This window comes from Gorilla gorilla, chromosome 15, assembly GCF_029281585.2.
Source record: "Gorilla gorilla gorilla isolate KB3781 chromosome 15, NHGRI_mGorGor1-v2.1_pri, whole genome shotgun sequence".
Taxonomy (NCBI): domain Eukaryota; kingdom Metazoa; phylum Chordata; class Mammalia; order Primates; family Hominidae; genus Gorilla; species Gorilla gorilla.
The window spans coordinates 21,340,955-21,360,250 of NC_073239.2; the positions used below are offsets into that span (position 1 = coordinate 21,340,955).

Here is a 19,296-nt window from a genome sequence, read left to right on the forward strand (position 1 = left end):
TTTTTTACTTTCCTTCACATGGGTCAATATTTCCAGTTAGAACGATTCCTATTTATATTTTTGTTGCTGTTGTGCCATACTTACATAATTTTCTAAACATTTATTCCTGGTATATAGGAAAGGTATTTACTTTTTAGACATTTTTGGGATGGTTGGGAAGGGGGCAATCTGAGAAAAAGTGATTGTAGATTTCGTCTAACATCCTGACAAAGATGCATCTTGAAGTCAGACTATTGTGTGTTCTAGTCCTGTCATTGACACATTGTAGTTGTGTGATCCTGGCCAAATTACTTAACTTGGACTCAGTTTTTGTTTTTGTTTGTTTGTTTGTTTTTACCCGCAACAGGGGAATAATAATAGTATAAGTCTATTATTCTTTATCCAAAAGGCATGGGGCCAGGTTCTTTTCTTTCTTTTTTTTTAAACAGAGTCTCACTCTGTGGCCCAGGCTGGAATGCAGTGGTGCAATCTTGGCTCACTGCAACCTCTGCCTCCCAGGTTCAAGTGATTCTTGTGCCTCAGCCTCCCAAGTACCTGGGACTACAGGCGTGCGCCACCACGCCTAATTTTTTTTTGTATTTTTAATAGAGACAGGGTTTTGCTATGTTATCCAAGCTGGTCTCGAACTCCTGAGCTCAGGCAATCTGCCCACCTCGGCCTCCCCAGTGAGGATTATAAGCATGAGCCACCACGCCTGGCACAGATGCATTTGGAACATAATGTATTTTGGATTTTAGAGTGGTAATATGATGTCTAAACCATATATTCCATAACTCTACCACTGGAGTCTGGGGCAGCACCCTATAATTAAGCACATTCATATTTCTGCAGAAATAAAGTGAGATATAAAAAGCCAGTTGAGTTTTAAGAACTTCCTGAATTTTGGAACTGTAGACAAGCAAATTATAAATGTTCAACTTAAACCAGTTTAAAGGATATTGTATCTAAAACAGGGCCTGTCCCAATAAAGACTAATACTTTATTAGGTCACTTTCTTATTTTTTTAGGTAAATAATCTAAATAGTAGATTATAATTCTATCTCCATTCCAATACCTCTTAATTTCATTTCTTATTGTATCAGCTGGAATTTCCAGAATGTAAAATAAATGGAGTTAGAAGCCATCTTGGAGCCAGGTATGGTGGCTGTAATCCCGCCTGTAATTCCAACACTGGGAAGCTGAGGCAGGAGGATGGCTTGAGCCCAGGAGTTGGACACCAGTCTGGGCAACATGGCGAGACCCTGCCTCTACAAAAATAAAACAGGCTTGGCGTGGTGGCTCACGCCTGTAATCCCAGAACTTTGGGAGGCCGAGGCAGGTGGATCACGAGGTTAGGAGCTGGAGACCAGCCTGACCAACATGGTGAAACCTCGTCTCTATTAAAAATACAAAAATTAGCTGGGCGTGGTGGCACGCGCCTGTAATCCCAGCTACTCAGGAGGCTGAGGCAGGAGAATCACTTGAACCCGGGAGCAGAGGTTGCAGCGAGCCGAGATCGTGCCCCTCCACTCCAACCTGGGTGACAGAAGGAGACTCCGTCTCAAAAAATAAAAATAAATAAAAATAAAAAAATTTAAACTAATTCACCATTATGATGTTAATTAGCTTAGCTGTCATTTTAGATTTTTGTTTTTTTGAGACAGATGTCTCATTCTGTCCCCCAGACTGGAGTGCAGTGGCGTGACCACAGCTTACTATAGCCTCGACCTCTTGGGCTCAAGTGATCCTCTCACCTCAGCCTCCTGAGTAGCTAGACTACAGGTGTGTGCCCCTACGTGAAGATCCTTAATGTAATAATTTGGTTGTGTCACAAATCTGGATCTTGGATTTGGAGGCTAGTGAGGGAGCTGAGTACCTGGTTTGTTGCTGACTTGTAACCTAAATGGTACAGTAACTGCTTATGAAAAATGAGGTATCAAGAGAAGGAAAGCCTCATGTCTACCCAAATAGCTTCACGTTCATGAATGTCTGGACATATCCTCTGAGTGTCAGAATTATTATATTTCTCATATTTAAAAAATCATATCTGTATTTTTTTTTTGAGACAGTCTAGCTCTCTTGCCCAGGCTGAAGTGCAGTGGCGGGATCTCGGCTCACTCCAACCTCTGCCTCCCAGGTTCAAACGATTCTCCTGCCTCAGCCTCCTAAGTAGCTGGGACTACAGGTGTGCACCCCCATGCCCAGCTAATTTTTGTATTTTTTAGTAGAGACGGGGTTTTACCAAGTTGGCCAGGCTGGTCTCGAGCTTCTGACCTCAAGTGATCCACTCCCCCTTGGCCTCCCAGTGCCAGGATTACAGGCATAAGCCACTGTGCTTGGCCTCATATCTGTATTCTTATATTTATTGATTGATTTTTAGATGGAGTCTCACTCTGTTGGCCAGGCTGGAGTGCAGTGGTCCGATCTCAGCTCACTGAAACCTTGGCCTCCCGGGTTCAAGTGATTCTCCTGCTGCAGCCTCCTGAGTAGCTGGAATTACAGGTGCACGCCACCACATCTGGCTAATTTTTGTATTTTTGTAGATACTGGGTTTCACCATGTTGGCCAGGCTGGTCTTGAACTCCTGACCTGAAGTGATCCGCCTGACTGGGCCTCCCAAAGTGCTGGGATTATAGGAGTGAACCACTGTGCCTGGTATGTGTATTTCTTACTAATCAAAGTATTCTTTGAGTAAAGATATTTAAAGATTTCAGGCATTTTTCTTGGCATTTTGTATAACCTTTCTGCATTAACCCTTTGTTATCCATTCCAGGTAGTTTGTTTAGAAAACAAAACAAGAAACAGATTGATTGAGACGGAGTTTCACTCTTGTTGCCCAGGCTGGGGTGCAATGGCATGATCTTGGCTCACTGCAACCTCCACCTCCCAGGTTCAAGCGATTCTCCTGCCTCAGCCCCCCGAGTAGCTGGGATTACAGGCATGTGCCACCATGCCCAGCTCATTTTTTTTTAGTATAGACAGTGTTTCGCCATGTTGGTCAGGCTGCTCTTGAACTCCCGATCTCAGGTGATCTGCCTGCCTCAGCCTCCCAAAGTGCTGGGATTACAGGCATGAGCCACCGCGCCCAGCCAGAATTAGAGTATTTAATGTCCACCCTTTTATTTTCATTATTAGAGAAAGGGTCTTGCTTTGCCACCCAGCCTGGAGTACAGTGTTGTGATCATAGTTTACTACAGCCTTGAATTCCTGGGCTCAAGTGACCCTCCCACTTAAGCCTCCCAAGTAGCTAGGACTCCAGGTGTGTGTGCACCACCACACTTGACCTAATTTTAAATTTTTCTGTAGAGACAAAATGTTGCCACGCTGGTCTTGGGCTCCCAGTGTATTGGGGACTATAGGCATGAGCTACTGTACCCAGCCTAATGTTCACCTATTTAAAATGACCTTTTCTATTTCTTCTCTTTTAATTAAGCATAAACAACCAATATTTAAAACTATTCTATATTTAATCCTAATTCATCTAGATTTTGCCTTATAATGTAAAAACTTACTTTCTAACAAATTACAGAATTTTAGTTTTTCACCTCTGAAAAGGAGCCCCTAACAGTAAAACTGAATTAGTTGCTAGTCTCTCATCCACTGATTCTAGGAGGGTGAAATCAGTCAAGGCTCTAAGGGTGTGGAAATTCAGCTTGTCTTTAGAGGATGAGCCCTTTTACATAGACCCCACTTTCGAAACGATGGCAGCACTTTCAAAGAGCCTAGTGGATTAGGATGGGTAATCCTAGAACAACAACCTGGAAGAACAAGGAAGAACCCTGCTTCCTTGTTAGGAAACTTTACTATTCCTGACAGCTCTGAAGAGGATGTGGTTGGTGAAGTTTCCTGCTTCTACTGGTCATGTTTATGTGGCCTCCCCTTGTGTAGCCCTGGTGGCTGCAGAAACAGGGGCAACTCTGACTTCAGGGACTGGCATGAGACCAGCAGCCACACTCACCTGCATGAGGTCAACAGCAGCAGACTTGCTCTGTGCAAAAGAGGACACAAAATATATTACCCTTAGACTTTCCAAGATTTTTTAATCATCTCTAATTAGTGGTTCAGGTCACCAGTCTAGGGACTTTAAAAAATCCTGTACATTAAAAAAAACATAGGCTACAGCTGGGTGCGGTGGCTTACAGCTGTAATCCCAGCACTTTGGGAGGCCAAGGCAGGTGGATCACGAGGTCAGGAGTTCGAGACCAGCCTGGCCAACATGGTGAAACCCCATCTCTACTAAAAATACAAATAATAATAATAATAATAATAATAATAATAATAATAATAATAATTAGCCGGGCATGGTGCCAGGTGCCTGTAATCCCAGCTGCTCAGGAGGCTGAGGCAGTAGAGTCACTTGATCCCGGGAGGTGGAAGTTGCAGTGAGCCGAGATCACGCCACTGCACTCTAGCCTGGACGATAGAGCAAGACTCTGTCTCAAAAAAAAAAAAAAGTTACCATGAATATACAGTTTGTTCTTTCTTCCTGAACATTGTGGTGCTGGGTCTCTAAACTTTAATATAAACCAATTCCTTAATGTTATCTTCAAGTACTTATTATTAAGGAGGCACAGAAACTACACACATTCTATGAGTTTTCTAGCCCTGTTTCCTGAAGGTAACTAAAATTTCTACCCTTGAAAATACTGGTTCTTAATGAGTATAAATGCTTTTCTCAAAACTATGAAAGATCATACTAATCCTTTTATTATAGTTAAAGCATTCAATGGGACTTGGGAGTCCATATTCAGTAGTATCTTGTTTGAATGAGAAATTGTAAAATAAAGGCCTTTCCTCACATGCCAACTTACGGTCAGAACGGATTTCTTTTTGGAGACCGGGTCTTACTCTGTCACCCAAGCTTAAGTGCAGTGGCACAATCACAACTCACTGCAGCATCAGACTCCTGGGCTCAAGTGATCCTCTTGCCTTAGCCTCCTGAGTAGCTGGGACTACAGGTGCGGGCTACCATGCCCAGCTAATTAAAAATTTTTTGTAGAGACGAGGTCTTGCTATGTAGTCCAGGCTCATCACAAACTCCTGGCCTCAAGCAATCCTCTCACTTCAGCCTCCCAAAGTGCTGGGATTATAGGTGTGAGCCACAGCGCCCGGCCAGAGTGGGTTTCAAAACCAAAGTTGTAGTTTGTTATTTAATTATACCATATAGCTACAGTTTACATTTCTGGCTTTTTTTTTTAAGATGGCATTTCTGTCACCCAGGCTGGAGTGCAGTGGCATAATCTCTGCTTACTGCAACCTCTATCCCCCGAGCTCAAGCAATTCTCCCTCCTCAGTGTCCTAAGTAGCTGGGACCACAGATGTGCATGCTAAGTTTTTATATTTTTGGTAGAGACAGGGTTTCACCATGTTGCCCAGGCTGGTCTTGAACTCCTGAGCTCAAGTGAGCTGCCCGGCTAAGCCTCCCGAAGTGTTGGGGTTACAGGTGTGAGCCAGCACGCCTGGTGCTGGCTATGAAATGTCTTAAGCCAAGTAAACTTGTACCAGTGTCAACAAAATGACTAAAGCTACAATGTGAAGATGGTGAATATTTGTCTGCATATACCAAAGGCTTAATACTTAAAATTGGAGGCAAACCACAATGAGACATCACCTCACTAGTTAGAATAACTATTATCAAAAAGACAAAACATAACAAGTGTTGAGGAAGCAGAGAAAAGGGAACCCTTACAATTAAGGGAAATGTACATGAGTACAGCCATTATGGAAAACAGTATAAACGTTCCTAAAAAAATTAAACAGAATTACTCTATGACCCAACAACTGCACTCCTTTGTATGTATTCAAAGGGAGTGAAATCCGTATGTTGAAGAGATATCTGCAATCCCATGTTTATTGCAGGACTATACACAATAGCCAAGATATAACTGACTTAAGCATTCAAAGTGAATGAATGGATAAAGAAAATGTGATATATATACACAAAGGAATACTATTCAGCTATTAAAAAGAATGAAATCCTGTTATTTATAACATGAATGAACCTAGAGGACAATACATTAAGTGAAAATAAGCCAGATACAGAAAGACAAATGCCACATTTTCACTTACATGCCAAGTCTAAAAACGTTGATCCAAAAGTAGTGAATAGTACATAGAACAGTGGTTACCAGGGACTGGAGGTGGTAGTGGGAGGGATGGGGAGAAGGTGGTGAACAGCTAAAAAGTTACAATTAGACAGGAGGGGCCCAGTGCAGTGACTTACACCTGTAATCCCAGCACTTTGGGAGCCTGAGATAGGACTGTTCGAGGCCAGGAATTTAAGACTAGCCTGGGTGACATAGGGAGACCCCTATGTCAATATTTTAAAAGACAAAAAATTACCCAGGCCTGGTGATGCATGTCTGTAGTCTTAGCTACTTGGGAGGCTAAGGTGGGAGGACTGCTTAACCCCAGGTATTTGAGGTTGCAGTGAGCTATGAGCACGCCTGCCACTGCACTCCAGCCTGGGTGAGATCAAGTACCTGTCTCGAAAAAGAGAAAAAAGGAGTAAGATTTGGTATCCTATTGCACAGCAGAGTGACTACAGTCAACAGTAAGGTACTGTGGACCCAGGCACTGTGGCTCATGCCTGTAACCCCAACATGTTGGGAGACTGAGGCAGAAGGATCGCTTAATGCTAGCCAGGAGTCTGAGACCAGCCCACGCAACACAGTAAGACCCCGACTCTACAAAAAAATAATAAAATTAGCTGGGTACAATGGTGTACACCTGTAGTACCAGCTACTAAGGAGGCTGAGGCGAGAAGATTATTTAACAAGGGAGTTCAAGGCTGCAGTGAGCCATAATCATGGCACTGCACTCTAGCTTGGGCAATAGAGCAAGATCTTGTTTTAAAAAACAAAAAACTAATAAGGTATTGTGTACTTCAAAATAGCTAGAGGAGAGGATTTTAAATGTTCTCACCACAAAAACACCGTGTTTCAGGTGATGGATATGCTAATCACCCTAATTTGATCATTATAATATATACATGTATCGAAACATCACATTGCACCCCATAAATATGTACATTAGGTGTCAAAAATAAATTTTAAAATAGGAGGTGAAAACAACAGGATGCAATTATTTTCCAAAAGCCTTGTTTTTATTTATATAGAGTCCTAACCACTTCGGTGGTAGGAGGAGTGGGAGAGGCTCCTTTTTCAATCCAGGGACCTCCATGATGTTGGTTTGTTGTTACCAAACACACAGGTAAGTGGCATCACGGATCTGGTAAACTAACGACAATGTTTAGTCTCTCTCTGCTAGAGCAACAAGGTGAGCATCAATCTCTGCTTCTGTAAGAATCCTAGAAGGCAAAAGGGGGAAAAAAACAACGATTTAAAAAAAATTTTTTCAAACACACGTAAAAGTGGGATAGTATAATAAACTCCCATATACCTATCAACCTACTTTAACAATTATCAATTTATAAACCAATCTTTAAAAAATCTATACACACACTTATCTTCCCTCAGATTTTGAAGGAATTCCCAGATATTATACCACCTTCACCTACACACAAAAATGTTTACTTCTTTGACATCAGATTTAGAATTGTATCTTGAAAATAAAATTCTTTAGTTGCAGCTAAGATAGAAAATATTTCAACTGAATAACATAAATAAAGCTAAACTATAAAGTATTCTATTTAGCTTCTATGTCAAAATGCATTTATTTTTTATTTTTTTTGAGACAGAGTCTTGCTCTGTCACCCAGGCTGGAGTGCAGTGGTGTGATCTCGGCTCACTGCAAGCTCTGCCTCCCAGGTTCAAGCGATTCTTCTGCCTCAGCCTCCTGAGTAGCTGGGACTACAGGCATGTGCCACTATGCCCAGCTAATTTTTCTATTTTTAGTAGAGATGGGGTTTCACCATACTGGCCAGGCTGGTCTGGAACTCCTGACCTCGTGACCTGCCTGCCTCGGCCTCCCAAAGTGCTGGGATTACAGGCGTGAGCCACCTTGCCCAGCCGTCAAAATACATTTATATGTAGTATAACTGAAATTTATGTCAGCTCAAAGATAAAAATTCATGAAGAAATTTTAAGCATATTAAAGTGTTCAGATTCAGAAGTTCATGAAAATAAAGTTATAATTCTATGAATAGTCTACCAGCCAGAGAGTGCTCCATGTTGAACATATATTTCTTTTTTTTTTTTTTTTTTGAGATGGAGTCTGACCCTGTCGCCCAGGCTGGAGTGCAGTGGCACAATCTTGGCTCACTGCAACCTCTGCCTCCCAGGCTCAAGCAATTCTCCTGCCTCAGCATCCCAAGTAGCTGGGATTACAGGCGTCCACCACCACATCTGGCTAATTTTTGTATTTTTAGTAGAGATGGGGTTTCACCATGTTGGCCAGGCTGGTCTCAAACTCCTGACCTCAAGTGATCTGCCCACTTTGGCCTCCCAAAGTGCTGGGATTACAGGTGTGAGCCACCATGTGTGGCCCTGAACATGTATTTTCTAAATGATGCTTGCCTCGAAAGGAAGCAATTGTTTGGCAACCTTGTTAATGTGACCTATTACTACTAGACTTCTAAAAAGTGAAATTTGTCAAAAGGACATTTTTTAGTGCAACTGAAGGCAATATCAAGCAGTTTAAATAGTTGTTGATGCTTATGCTATGTATTGTAATTATTTACATATATTTACTATCACAGAATTTATAAATGATACAAAGTTTTTTGAAGACAAGATTTTTGGTTCCTTACCAATTTTAAAAATAACAAATACAATTTTAAAGGTGGCAGGAAGGTCTCCAAACAGAAAAGAAAACAAGAACTAATTGTAGGTTCCTTAGAGAGATTTTAAAATTATTCTTGCTGAAATTTTTACTTAAAAAAAAAAAAGGCATCTTTTTCAAAAGCAACTTGATCCCTGCCCCCACCCCTCACCCCTACCCCAACCCAAGTTACAAGACTTCTTCCTACGGGAAGAAAAGCTAGGATAGATTCGCTTTTGGTGTTGTCGGTTGTTTTTTTTACAGATGGGGTCTCACTATGTTACCCAGGCTAGAGTGCAGTGGCTATTCACAGGCACTATCATTGTGCACTACAGCTTTCAACTCCAAGGCTCAAGCCATCCTCTCGCCTCAGCCTCCTGAGGAGCTGAGACTACAGATGCATGCCACAGCACCCAGCTCCTGTTTTTTGTTTTTTTTTTTAAGTCCTATGAATTTTTCTGAATCTGTCATGTTTATATGACTTATCTGTGGGCAACCAAAAGAACAAATTAGGAAAAAAAAGAACAAACGAAAAACCTCTTCAAGGTCTAGTTAAGCTTAGTTTACCACTCCCGTACCCCACACCACAACCAAGACCATGTGTCTTTATGGTTGTGATCTAAGAATAGATACACATAATAGTTAAAATGCCTCCCAGTAGTTCCTTGTATCTGTGGATTTAACTGCAGTATTTTCATTAAATATAAGAGCATCCTGGTCCATGGTATATCAACTGCCTCATAGGGCTGCTGGGAGGATTAAATGAGCTGATTATACGAAGCACTCAGTATGGATTTGAATCATGGAAGCTATAAGGCTGATGTGTGGGAGTAACTTAGTGAGTAAGCACACACACACACACACACACACACACACACACACACACACACACACACATCCAGCAACTGCAAGTCAATTAGCTGTATTCAAAATTTGGGCTTTCCAAAGATCTCTAGATAAGGGTCTGACATATATCAGTAGCTCATATTGCTCCTCAAAGTTCTACTTAAATAACCACTAAATAACCAAAGTTCTATCTGAAAAACTTGCAAACTACTACTTTGGGAATTGAATTTGTACTGGCCTTAAACTAAGAAAAAGAAAACACTTATGCTAATTTTTTTCCTTACATAAGGAAGGTAACTTTATGTCATCTCTGGTGTTAGATATAAAATCACTCTGAAATAAGGAGAAAAGCTTTCATATCTGACTCTTAAATAGAGTCCAAAGTTTTAAAAACAGATCTCAGGTGCTGGGGAAAAAAACAAACACACAAACAAAAACTATGACAGTTAAAGAAAAAAGATTTCCCGCACAAGTTATAGGACACATGGACTCACATGCCTCCACCTTTCTAGTCTGCATGTGGCCCACAATATCACTCACCTGAATTTAGGATTTTCAACTGTCACTACTCCAACTTCTATTTCTGAAGGTTTGAAATCAATTGATAGAACAGTAGACAGGCATGTAATTGCAGTCTGAAAAAAAGTATTTAATGTTAAAATATAGTATTTTTTAGAGATTCCAAGGTTTTCTCATTCCTAGCTTATTCAAATCATGAGTCAATCAGGAGCTCCATGTTTCAATGAGGTAGTTCAATGTTACTAACAGACTGCTTAACTCTAATGTATTGCCTCCCAATGATGAGAAACTGTTTTCTACCAAGGCAAATAATAAAGGAGTCCATTAATTAAAATAGGATGATTTATATAAAAAAGATTTATTGGCTTCATGACCCAGGCACTACACTTCACTTAGCACTTGGGGTGAAATGGGAAAAGGATAAAGATGAATGATACTCTCTGCATCTTCAAGGAATTTACAGTAAAAACGATTTAAGAATGTTTTAAGTGTTTTTTGTTTGTTTTGTTTCTGTTTTTTGAGGCAGAGTCTCACTCTGTCGCCCAGTCTGGAGTGCAGTGGCGCCAGCTTGGCTCACTGCAACCTCAGGCTCGTGGATTCAAGCGAGTCTCCTGCCTCAGTCTCCTGAGTAGCTGGAATTACAGGTGCCTGCCACCATGCCTGGCTAGTTTTTGTATTTTTCGTAGAGACAGGGTTTCGCCATGTTGGCCAGGATGGTCTCAAACTCCTGACCTCAGGTGATCTGTCTGCCTCCCAAAGTGCTGGGATTACAGGTGTGAGCCACCTTAAGTGTTTTTATACCGGATGTGGTTATTTATGTAATTAATTATGAATTGCAATAAAAGAAACCTTTAAGAAATATTTAGACAGGGCCCAGTACTTCCTGAACATGAACTAGCTTTTTATCTCCTTTAAGCATACTTCCAAACCAACCGTAAAAGCATTAGATGGTAATTTTTTCTTGGTCATTTATCAGAAGCATGTTGTTAGCATCTTCAGAATGGCTTTAATTCCAGACTTACACCCAAAATCTACTAAAATTTTTGTTTTTAATTTCTTGGCAGTAAATAGGACTGGCCTCGAACACCTGGACTCAAGCAGCCCTCCAGCTTCAGCCTCTCAAGTAGCTGGGACTACAGGTGTGTGCCACCATGCCCAGCTGGTTCCTATTTTTATTTATATTTTCCTATTATATGCGTTTTGTTGAAAGCCACCTCAAATACATTATGAAATAAGGAATTAAGTGAATAAAAGCAACTCAAATTTTCCTATGTCAGCTGTAGGATATCAATTTCATTATTAGGTTGACAACTTGAATCCTGGGATGTAATTCAGGAATAGCTTTGTATAGAAATTATACAAAGATCCTCACTGTTCTATATAGCATAAAAAAAGTCAGCTCCTTTTGGTTGACTTACTTCCACTGTCTGTTCAAATGTCCAATCAAATTTCTTCTTCACTTTTTTTTCAAGGAAGCTGGTTGACTCAGTTTGTTTAACTCCCGCTGCAGTGGCTTTAAACCCACAGTAGTAACCTGCAGGATCACACTTATATACCTGAGGGCCTTGCTCTTCATCTATACCAATTAAAATCATACCTAAAAAGAGAAAAGACCCTAATTAAATGTTTTAGCTTTATACAATGACATCTCCTCTTTCTTGGTGGTGTCACATAGCTGCTGCTAATCATTACTTTGGCCATCAATTTTAGGATATGTATTTTCCTTTAAGAAAACTGATAAAATACAGGTTATCACCACAGGTAAATTAGGTAACAGATAAATTCCCATTTCACAAAAGGATTTATCACAGATTAAAAAAAGTTTGAATAATTACGATAAATTCCCATTTCACAAAAGGATTTATCACAGATTAAAAAAAGTTTGAATAATTACAAATACAATTTAAAAATAGTGTTTCCAATCCTTGCTGTTATCCAAGCATGTTTATTTGAACCCTAATCCTTTAAGATGTTGCCTGGTCAAATAAACTTCAAAAACACTTTTTTTTTTTTTTTTTTTTTTTTTTTGAGACAGACTCTCGCTCTGTCTCCCAGGCTGGAGTGCAGTGGCATGATCTCGGCTCACTGCACGCTCCGCCTCCCGGGTTCACGCCATTCTCCTGCCTCAGCCTTCCGAGTAGCTGGGACTACAGGTGCCCACCACCACGCCCAGCTAATTTTTTGTGTTTTTAGTAGAGACGGGGTTTCGCCGTGTTAGCCAGGACTGGTCTTGATCTCCTGACCTTGTGATCCACCTGCCTCATCCTCCCAAAGTGCTGGGATTACAGGCGTGAGCCACTGCACCTGGCCAACCTTTTTTTTTTTTTTTTTTTTTTTAAGAGACGAGGACTCGCTGTTGCCCAGGGTGGTCTTGAACTCCTGGGTTCAAGTGATCCTCCTGCCTCGGCCTCCCAAAGTGCTGGGATTATAAGTGTGCACCACTGTGCCTGGCCCAAAAACACTTTCATATACCTTTTCTGGAAACAGATAATAAATAATAGCATATTAAATGCTGTGAAATATTCTGTTGTAGACTGACCTATTTAACTTTAACTCAGTAGTTCTTCTGTTTGTTTGACCGAGAAATACTTTTTTTTTTTTTTTAATAGAAATACCTATTAAGGTTCCAGGGAACAGTGTATGGGACACACTTTGGGAATGCTGGCACAAACTGAAATACACTTACAGGCTACCTGCTCACCTTTACACTGCCCATCTTCATTACTGTTGGTATATACTCCTCTAGTAAGTCACACAAACCAAGCTCTAAATTCTATACATGTAACTTTGTTACTACAATTCTAATGTTACCATATTATAGGAATACAATTAAAATAAACACCATCATTACATTTCTTTCTACTCAGTAGAACAGGTAACAAGGTACTTAATGGTTTGACTGCTTTCTTATATTTGATATATACAAAATGTAAGGGCAACACAAAAAAGTACCCACTTACTGCTTGGGGAAACAACAAATACTTCTTTCCTTCAAGGTCTTGCAAGATGAATATGATTTAAGTAATTTTTAAGTGAGAAGTCAAGAGGGTCAGATGCTAAACAGAAATCATTACACTGACTGCTTTAATGCTCATAAATGAATGACACAATGTCAGAAACAAACATGCACTGAATTTTTCATGCTAATTTATTACATCACATCTAAAAATCAGTAAATCTCATCCCTCTCCCAATACAATTTTACTTGTTTTCAAAAATAGAAATTTATTCTAAAAATGTGAATCACACACCTGTATATGACCCTAATTCTTTAGGGTGGTCAAAACAAACAGCTACATTATTAAGATGCCTGATGTAGGTATTTCTATGGAATTAGTAATCTCGAATTGCAGTAGAACCTCATTACAACATCCTAATAATGAGGACTTGCATCTTTCAAATCACATACTCCAAATGGAAATACTTTGATAAAAAGTCTAACAGCATCTAAAGCTTAAAGATAATGCCCGACATACTGTTGTGAAACCTATCCTTTAGTTCTGATTTATTATAAAGATTTTCCCACTCTATGTATTTTCCAAACCACATGTTCAGAACTCAAGTGTTATTTAAATAATTCTGTATACATGTTCTGTAAAAAGTTTCAATTCATCAATTATTTGGGAGACCTCTTAGCATACTTACAACAACCAAGAGGCCTCATTTCAGCATTCTGTGTGTAGACCTGAGAAATATCGGCAATTCTTTTACACAGCATGTCCACAGGAATCTCATAGCCATATTTGTATTTCCAGTTAGCTGCCTCATAGCGTGCCCTCTGTACCTGGGATCTGCTGTCAGCTTATAGCATAAAAAACAAAGATTTACCTGGTTAGAAGGAAAGAACAAACCTGAAAGCCAGGCAATTTAGCCAGGCAATTTTCCCACCATATAGACATACATGAGTTAAAGAGAAAGGGTCCGCTATGGCTTTTTCTCCCCCAATGAATACTAAATAACTCATCAACAAGTATATGAAAAAAATTTAAAAACATGAAGCTCTCTACACAGTACTCCCCTTTTATACTGAGCCTTTCATCAGCAGTCAAAATAGTTTCTACAAGTATCCAGTAACTCCCAAAAGAAAAAGCATTAAGGAGGCAGGGCATGGTGGCTCAACACTTTGGGAGGCCAAGACAGGCAGATCACTTGAGGCCAGGAGTTTGAGACCAGCCTGGCCAACATGGCTAAATCCTGTCTCTACTAAAAATATAAAAATTAGCTGGGCGTGGTGGTGCATTCCTATAGTCCCAGCTACCTGGGAGGTTGAGGCACGAGAATTGCTTGAACCCAGGAGGCGGAGCAGCCTGGGCGACAAAGTGAGACTCTTCTCCAAAAAAAAAAACCAAAAAAAGCCTTGAGAGAGAATAATCTTTCTTAATCTTTGTTTTTAGGCTTAAATTAGTTTTTCATTTATTTTTTTAGAGATGGGGTCTTGGACTGGCACCCAGTGAGCCATCATAGCTCACTGCAGCCTTGAATTCCTTGGCTCAAGTGATCCTCCTACCTCAGCCTCCTGAGTAGCTAGGACTACAGGTGTGTGCCACCATACCAGCTAATTTTTTTTTTCTTCTTCAGATGGAGTCTTGCTCTGTTGCCCAGGCTGCAGTACAGTCTCATGATCTTGGCTCACTGCAACCTCTACCTCCTGGGTTCAAGCGATTCTCCTGCCTCAGCCTCCCGAGTAGTTGGGATTACAGGCACCTGCCACCATAGCTGGTTAAGTTTTTTGGTATTTTTGCTTTTATTTTTTGAGACAGTCTCACTCTGTTGCCAAGGCTGGAGTGCAGTGGTACAATCTCAGCTCACTGCAACCTCTGCCTCCTGAGTTCAAGCAATTCTCCTGCCTCACCCTCCTGAATAACTGGGATTACAGGTGTGCATGTGCCACCATGCCCAGCTAATTTTTGTATTTTTGGTAGAGACGGGGTTTCACCATGTTGGCCAGGCTGGTCTCAAACTCCTGACCTCAAATGATCCGCCTGCCTTGGCCTGCCAAAGTGCTGGGATTACAGGTGTGAGCCACTGCGCCCAGCCTTTTTCTGTATTTTTAGTAGAGACGGAGTTTCACCACGTTGGCCAGGCTGATCTCGAATTCCTGACCTCAAGTGATCCGCCTGCCTTGGCCTCCCAAAGTGCTGGGATTACAGGTGTGAGCCACCGTGCCCAGCCCCCAGCTAATTTCTAAATTTGTTATAGAGATGGAGTCTCACCATGTTGCCCAGGCTGGTTTTGAACTCTTGGTCTTAAACAATCCTCTCACCTTGGCCTCCCAAAGTGCTGGGATTACAACTGTGAGCCACTGTGCCCAACCTAAAATAATTTTCATAATAATTCTCACTCACTTCTAACTGATGCCATTATTACCAGGTTTGAGATATACTGAGTTAGGTCCCCTTAAACTACTAACTATAGCTGAAATAAGATAAAATCATCTATGAAAGGGCCCTCAGCCCAGTTTCTCCGACAGTAGCATAAGCATCTAATTCTATTATAGGTATAATTTCAAAAAAGCTCACAATACTCTTAAAATATTGATACTAGTCTTAGAAGACTGCAAATCCACTCATGGCACCTGAAAATCAGGCAATAAGTTTAAAATTAATACAAAACTCAAAATAATTTGAAGGAAATAACAAAAGGCTTGTATATCTACAGATGTCTTGTATATCTACACATTAATTACCTGTCATTCCGGTCATCACACAACCAATGTTTTCAGTTATCTTGAATAAGTGAGTCACTGTGCTGGAATCCAATAATTTGTCCTAATAAACAAAATAAACAAAGATAATTTTTAAAAAAGCATACAGGTTTCTGTGTAGTTATAAAAAAAATTATGTTTTTATTTTTAATTTGCCCTGCTTCTTGGAGAAAACAATACTATGGAACCATAAAAATAAACTGTATAATAAATGTCTTCTGATCATTTTATAGTTAAAATCAATTTTAAAAAAAGGGTTTCGAGGGGCTCTATTTACCTTTTCTAGATGATACTTTTCCTGTGGACAAGCAATAGCTTAATAAAAATTTGTCTCAAGGTCCCCAAAGACAAAAGACTTAGAAACACCGTTATGCTTATAATCATGCCATGAAGTTTAATAAGTTAATTCTGTCCACACAGCTGAACTGTATATAGACGTTCAATAGACACTTCTTGGATGACAGGAAAGCAGGGTCAAAGCAAGATTATGTTAATATTTGTATATAAAAATACACTTTTCTACAAACCCTTGAAAAATTCTTTTTTCTTTTCTTTTCTTTTTTTTTTTTTTTTGAGACGGAGTTGCACTGTTGTTGCCCAGGCTGGAGTGCAATGGTGTGATCCTGGCTCACCGTAACCTCCACCTCCCAGGTTCAAGTGATTCTCCTGCCTCAGCCTCCCGAGTAGCTGGAATTACAGGCATGTGCCACCATGCCTGACTAATTTTGTATTTTTAATAGAGACGGGGTTTCTCCATGTTGGTCAGACTGGTCTAGAACTCCCGACCTAAGGTGATCTGCCCACCTCAGCCTCCCAAAGTGCTGGGATTACAGGTGTGAGCCACTGCACCTGGCTGAAAAATTCTTATATTCTGCAATTATTAACTATTTGGGCAGTATTACTTACAGGTACTTTCTTCTGTGTGACAATTACTGCACAGTCTTTCCCTCTGACAGCTACTGATGTAAGGCCACCCTGGTTAATAGCCTTAAAAGCATATTCTGGAAAACAGAACAGTTTTAAGTTGGAATAAATTATTGTAGATTCTTGCAATGAAATAATAGTCATTAAAAAGAATGAGAAAGAGCCACAGGAACACAGAATGCTCATATAGCATTCCAGGATGTGCAAAGTCAAAATAATAATAATGACCACAAGTCACAGTTAAACCAACTCCATTTCTTCCATTTTCATTTTACTGAAATTATTTTCATTAGGCTGATGCACCCAATTTCCAATAAAGTTTTTTTTTTTTTTTTTGGAAACAGAGTCTCGCTCTGTCATCCAGGCTGGAGTGCAGTGGTGCGACCTCAGCTCACTGCAACCTCTGCCTGCCAGGTTAACGCTAGTCTCCTGCCTCAGCCTCCTAAGTAGCTGGGATTATAGGCGCGTGCCACCACATCTGGCTAATATTTGTATTTTTACTAGAGACGGGGTTTCACTGTGTTGGCCAGGCTAGTCTTGAACTCCTGACCTCAGGTGATCCACCTGCCTTGGCATCCCAAAGTGCTGAGATTACAGGCGTGAGCCACCAGGCCAGCCTCTGCAATATTTAAATTTAATAACAGACACATATTTTGGTGGGTTTTGAGATAGGGTCTTGCTCTGTTGCCTAGGCTGGAGCACCAGGCCATGATCATAGCTCACTGCAGCCTCGACCTCCTGGGCCCAAGTGATCTTCCGGCCTCAGCCTCCCGAGTAGCTGGGACCACAGGTGTATACCACCACACCCAGCTAATTTTCAATTTTTTTTTCTGTAGAGATGGAGTCTTCCCATGTTGCCCAGGCTGGTCTCAAACTCCTGGACTCAAGCGATCCTCCCACCTCAGACTCCCAAAGTGATGGGATTACAGGGATGAGCCACCATGCCTGGCCTGTTTATTTTATTTTTAGTTAAAAATAGATATGGGGTCTTGCTATGTCGCCCAGGCTGGTCTTAAACTCTGGCTCAAGTGATCCTCCCACCTTAGGATTACAGGCATGAGCCACTGTTCCTGGCCTGGGCACATATTTTGTAATCAGGGGAAAAGCAACAAAAATCAATACGTGCTCATGGTAGAAAATATGAAAACACAGAAGATAACTTTTAAATAATTATTCATAATCCTAATCATTATTTACATTTTGACATATAACAGATTATTTCAAAATTCTGTCTTCGAGTGTTACTCTGGGCACTGAGTCTGAGCCAAGGCCTCATCTGTTCAAAAAGCCACAGGTGATGACGACCAGCTAAGAAAGCTACTGCCTATCAGGCTAAAGAATCTCTTTTAATAGAAACTAATAAATCATCAAGTATTTCTAAATGGCTAAATATTTAAGAGAGAACAAAAGAACAGAGCAAAAATGATTCTAGAAAAATCACCTTAAAGGAAATCCTCAGCTGGGTGCAGTGGCTCACACCTGTAATCCTAGCAATTTGGGAAGCCAAGATGGGAGAACTGCTTGAGCCCAGGAGTCCGAGGCCAGCCTGGGCAACATGGCAAGACCCTGTCTCTACAAAAAAATGTTAGCTAGGCGTGGTGGTGCACCTGTGGTCCCAGTTCCTTGGGAGGCTGAGGCAAGAGGATCACTTGAGCCCAGGAGGTCAAGGCTGCAGTGAGCCGTGCTCACACCACTGTACTCCAGCCTGGGCAACAGAGCAAGACCCCGTTTCAAAAAAAAAAAAAAGAAACAAAAGAAAAGAAATCTTCAAATATGGCTTGGATTTAACTGGTTTTATCATTATTATCATTATTGAGCAAGAGACAGCATCTTGCTCTGTCACCCAGGCTGAGTGCAGTGGCACAATCATAGCTCACCACAGCCTCAAACTTCTGATTCAGACCCTCCCACTTCAGTCTCCTGAGCAGCTGAGACTACAGGTGGGTATCACCATGCCTAATTTAAAAGAATTTTTTAGAGATGGGGTCTCACTACATTGCTCAGGCTGGTCTCAAACTCTTGGCCTCAAATGATCCTCTTGCCTCGGCTTCTGGAGTAGCTGGGATTACAGCAGGTATGAGCCATAACCCCCAATTTAATTGGTTAATTATAATAGCAAAATTTTACCATCCCATTACACTACAAGTAACTTTTTTTTTTTTTTGAGATGGAGTTTCACTCTGTCGCCCAGGCTGGAGTGCAGTGGTGCAGTCTTGGCTTACTGCAACCTCTGCCTCCTGGGTTGGAGCAATTCTGCCTCAGCCTCCCGAGTAGCTGGGATTACAGGTGTGCACAACCACGCCCAGCTAATTTTTGTATTTTTAGTAGAGACGAGGTTTCGCCATGTTGGCCAGGCTGGTCTTGAACTCCTGACCTCAGGTAGTACACCCACCTCGGCCTCCCAGATGCTGGGATTACAGGTGTGAGCGACCGCGCTCAGCCTACACTACAGATAACTTCTAAAATGTAGCTGGTGCCTCGCTATTTGTGGGGATTGGTTCTAGGACCTCCCATGGATTCCAAAATCCACAGAAACTCAAGTCTCTGATATAAAATGGCACAGTATTTGCACATTGCCTATGTATATCCTCCTGTATACTTGA

At 41.0% G+C, this 19,296-nt stretch overlaps 1 protein-coding gene across 3 annotated transcripts in view; it reads right to left on the reverse strand.

Moving 5' to 3' along the window:
- Nucleotides 1–7,062: 7,062 nt before the first annotated feature.
- Nucleotides 7,063–19,296, reverse strand: part of PSMA6 (proteasome 20S subunit alpha 6) — a 36,121-nt gene continuing 23,887 nt past the window's right edge. For 2 of the 3 annotated variants that reach the window (XM_031001729.3, XM_004055088.5), the window contains exons 2-7: nucleotides 16,676–16,770; nucleotides 15,752–15,833; nucleotides 13,711–13,866; nucleotides 11,484–11,662; nucleotides 10,087–10,181; nucleotides 7,063–7,288 (exon numbers count right to left, since the gene is read on the reverse strand). In XM_031001729.3, the coding sequence (XP_030857589.1) occupies nucleotides 7,231–7,288; nucleotides 10,087–10,181; nucleotides 11,484–11,662; nucleotides 13,711–13,866; nucleotides 15,752–15,833; nucleotides 16,676–16,770 (665 nt within the window). In that variant the 3' untranslated portion in view covers nucleotides 7,063–7,230. The remainder of the gene's footprint in view (nucleotides 7,289–10,086; nucleotides 10,182–11,483; nucleotides 11,663–13,710; nucleotides 13,867–15,751; nucleotides 15,834–16,675; nucleotides 16,771–19,296) is intronic. The other variant, XM_055361307.2, reaches the window with a different exon arrangement.